Source organism: Camelina sativa, chromosome 16 (assembly GCF_000633955.1).
Source record: "Camelina sativa cultivar DH55 chromosome 16, Cs, whole genome shotgun sequence".
NCBI lineage: Eukaryota > Viridiplantae > Streptophyta > Magnoliopsida > Brassicales > Brassicaceae > Camelina > Camelina sativa.
In genome coordinates, this window is record NC_025700.1 from 2,396,436 (window position 1) to 2,397,758 (window position 1,323).

At 39.5% G+C, this 1,323-nt stretch overlaps 1 protein-coding gene across 1 annotated transcript in view; it reads left to right on the forward strand.

The window, feature by feature from the left end:
* The window catches only part of LOC104749395 (protein FAR1-RELATED SEQUENCE 5-like), a 2,876-nt gene extending 1,969 nt beyond the window's left edge, over positions 1 to 907 (forward strand). The window contains exons 3-4 of the mRNA XM_010471015.1: positions 85 to 268; positions 543 to 907. Of these exons, the coding sequence (XP_010469317.1) occupies positions 85 to 268; positions 543 to 743 (385 nt within the window). The 3' untranslated portion in view covers positions 744 to 907. The remainder of the gene's footprint in view (positions 1 to 84; positions 269 to 542) is intronic.

Genomic DNA, 1,323 nt, shown 5'->3' on the forward strand with positions numbered 1-1,323 from the left:
CATCCGTGTTAGTAAACTGTCACGGTCAAGGCATGATGGATCTCCCATAGGGAGGCAACTTGTCTGTAACAAGGAAGGCTACAGGTTGCCTAGCAAGCGGGATAAGGTTATTAGACAAAGAGCGGAAACAAGAGTTGGATGTAGAGCGATGATCTTGATTAGAAAAGAAAACTCTGGTAAATGGGTTATCACTAAGTTTGTCAAGGAGCATAATCATCCTTTGATGCCTGGGAGAGTTCGAAGAGGTTGCATTTATGATCAATATCCGGTTAGTTGTTGCTCTTTTCGCTGATCGACATTCTTTATTTCAGGAATGATCACAAATCTTTTGGTGGAAGTGAAAGTATAGATTTTTTTATTCAGCTATAATATCATTTGAAATCCTTATTGGTGTTACTTGTTTAGCCGGTTAATATGCTTCTGTGGTACTACTGACTAGTTGCTATATGGCATATTCATGTGGTGGTTTGATTCTTGACTTTGCTTCTATCTAATTTGGTAATTCAAAAGACTTTCTAAAAATTTGATCTCCTCATTTGCAGAATGAACACGACAAAATCCAGGAATTGATGCAGCAGCTAGCTGCAGAGAAAAAGAGAGCGGCTACATACAAAAGGCATCTGGAGATGCTATTTGAACAGATCGAACAGCACAACGAACGCCTTTCTAAGAGAATCCAACACATAGTAGACAATGTGAGGAATCTGGAACAGAGAGATCATCAACAGAACCACCAAGTATAGTCTTTTGGTCTCTGGTTTTCCCTTGTTCATTCTTCAGCAGTTTGATTTAGGAGATAGATCTTCTCTTCTTTATTCCCCATCTTCTCTCTTTAATAAAGATTTATCTTGTCGAAAACAAAAGAGCTTGCAATTGCCTTAAAAGAAAGTTTTGTTTCTTCTTGCAATGGACATTGATTTTGATCGGACAATGCATAGGCATTGTGTAGTGTTAGGGCATGTCTAGTGGAGTTACTCTGTGGGTTGCTCAACCCGCCCAAAAATAAATCAAAAACTGAAAAATATGGCTTACTCTCAGAGAATCGTTTCTTAAAAGGAAGCAACGGGAAGCAACCAATAAGACACGCTACGTGTCACACGTTTTGGTTGGATAATAAATAAATAACTTTTTTTTTCCCAATTTCTTCTTCCAAAATTTCTTCTCTCTCTTCTCTCTCTTCTCTCTCGACGGAACCGGCTAACCTCAAATCCATAGAGATCAATCGATTCACCGGCGAGCGCTTGCCGATTGTACCAAGATCGTCTCCAGATCTTCTCGACAACAGCCATCTTCTTCACTCAAATTCGCGAATCCTAGTGTCAC